We start from the raw sequence: 2,038 nt of genomic DNA, 5'->3' as shown, positions 1-2,038 counted from the left end.
TATGGGCTGGAAAAGGGGAACAACGCGTCTCTTTCTCCTCCGTTGAATGGAAGCTGCTATTCACCAGCAGCGAAGTTAAAACGTAATTTGTTTGATCAATAAACTGGTTGTATTTTTTTCACGGCGTTTTGTTTTGGTTCAACATCAACTTAAAATTCATAATTCCAAGTGTCACTATATCTAGTATAGCATTTCACTGACGAGATGTGTGGTTTGTCTGTGACCTGATGGATTTCATTCTAACTTTTTTGGTCCCGAGCTGCTCGGTGGAGCAGAATACATTGTATTAAACAACGGACATTAGACCAATGAGGTTATAAGGCAAAAAAAGACGCAGTCAGTCTTCCTCTCTCACCAGATACAGATTTGTTATTAATTCGGTTAAAGTGTAACTTTCTGTCCTCCATCCCTTCGCAGGAACCTTCGGCAGCCCCGGGAGGCGCGGGCGGCAGACGTACACGCGCTACCAGACACTCGAGCTGGAGAAGGAGTTCCACTTCAACCGGTACCTCACGCGGCGGCGGCGGATCGAGATCGCGCACGCGCTCTGCCTCACGGAGCGGCAGATCAAGATCTGGTTCCAGAACCGGCGGATGAAGTGGAAGAAGGAGAACAAGCTGATCAACTCATCTTCGTCCTCGTCCTCCTCTTCCTCCACGGTGAACGGCGCGGAGGAAGAAGAGAAACGGACGGAGTGACAGAGGGGAAAAAAGACTGATGGAAGGCACATGAAAGTCGAAGATGGAAGGAAAAGACATGATCCCTTCCCCTTCCCCGACTCGAAGTTCGTCCAGACACGTGTCTGATGTGAAAACTCTGGGAGAAATAAACGTAGCCTGCATATTATATTATTTTATTTTTTACCTCAGCAGGGGTGAAGCACGTGCAAGAAAAGGAAGTTGGGGAAAGAGGATTACTTTTTCTGGGATCGGTGTGGTCTGAAAATTGGCACGTAATTTGTAAAAGACTTGTAGAAAGGACAGATAAGTAAGAAATTAGGAAATACTAGAACTTAAAAGGGAGAGAGGTGGGGCATCCACAGTGTATTTGAAATACAGTAAATAAGTAACCCGCCACCCAACTGTGACAAACTGTGTAAAGACACCGTTTCTTGTTGCATTCCAAGAAAAGCCGCCCGACTTCTTATTGTACTTAGTTGTAATTATCTTCAAAAATATACTTCCTGTCTGTCAGGCACTTGTTTTTGGAAGCTTTAGGACCGCACCGATTATTATTATTGTTATAATTGTTTTTATTTTATTTTGTAAAAGTGTTGTATTATACCTCCAATTAAACGCGCAGACACGTTCATACACGCGCCGATGTGGCAGAGGACGAGCTATTTGAGAAGTGTATATGTCATATGGTGTTCATATTTAAACTGTATATAGAAACAAGCGAGAAGGGAAAGGAGAACCACCTTGCACGGTGAAAATAATGTCATTTTGGGGTTAGGGGTCAGGGGTAATTTAACCTTTCCAGGGGTTTTCCAGTATAGAGGGGGGGGATGTTGACCTACTGATGTTATTCTCCAGACTACCTAAAAAAAACTTCAGGAAAGTGTATATTTTATGGATTTTTACATTGTTTATGTTAGTGTTTTTGTCAAGTAACTACGTATACTACCTATGAGAAATGTTCAATAAAATGTAAAGTATGTATTGGGAGAGATGCTTCTTATTGATCGATTAAAACGTGAACGAATAGCTCCGCGTTGAAAGCGATCATTGACAAGCGGAGACTGTTCTATTTGATGATTTAGTGCGCTGCTTACTCGCGCGCTCGAAGAATCATAAACCTTTGTACCCTCTATACTTAAATCGTGCGCGCGCGAGGCGGGACTCAGGGGGAGGGGGGCGCACGCGGTTGTCCGAATGGGGAAGTGACAAGGAGCGCGAGCTACACTGCTGATGGCGGAGCCGAGCTAATTGATGACCAGACCCAGGGAGAGAAAGTTGACCTGTTCTCGAGGCGACCGGCCAGACACGTCTCACACACACACACACACACACACACACACACACACACACACACACAC

The 2,038-nt window shown here is 44.7% G+C and overlaps 1 protein-coding gene across 1 annotated transcript; it reads left to right on the top strand.

Annotated features, from left to right (window-relative positions):
- Positions 1 to 404: 404 nt before the first annotated feature.
- Positions 405 to 2,016, top strand: LOC116400012 (homeobox protein Hox-A5; the record flags this gene model as incomplete). The annotated part of the gene is made up of 1 exon (XM_031877602.1): positions 405 to 2,016. A coding segment is annotated over one exon (294 nt), but the record flags the coding sequence as incomplete, so codon positions are not given.
- Between the last annotated feature and the right edge of the window lie 22 nt (positions 2,017 to 2,038).

Source organism: Anarrhichthys ocellatus, unplaced genomic scaffold, assembly GCF_004355925.1.
Source record: "Anarrhichthys ocellatus isolate YVR2014 unplaced genomic scaffold, GSC_Weel_1.0 scaffold141, whole genome shotgun sequence".
Classification (NCBI taxonomy): domain Eukaryota; kingdom Metazoa; phylum Chordata; class Actinopteri; order Perciformes; family Anarhichadidae; genus Anarrhichthys; species Anarrhichthys ocellatus.
Note: the sequence above shows the minus strand (reverse complement) of the source record. Positions and strands in the feature narration are given on the sequence as shown.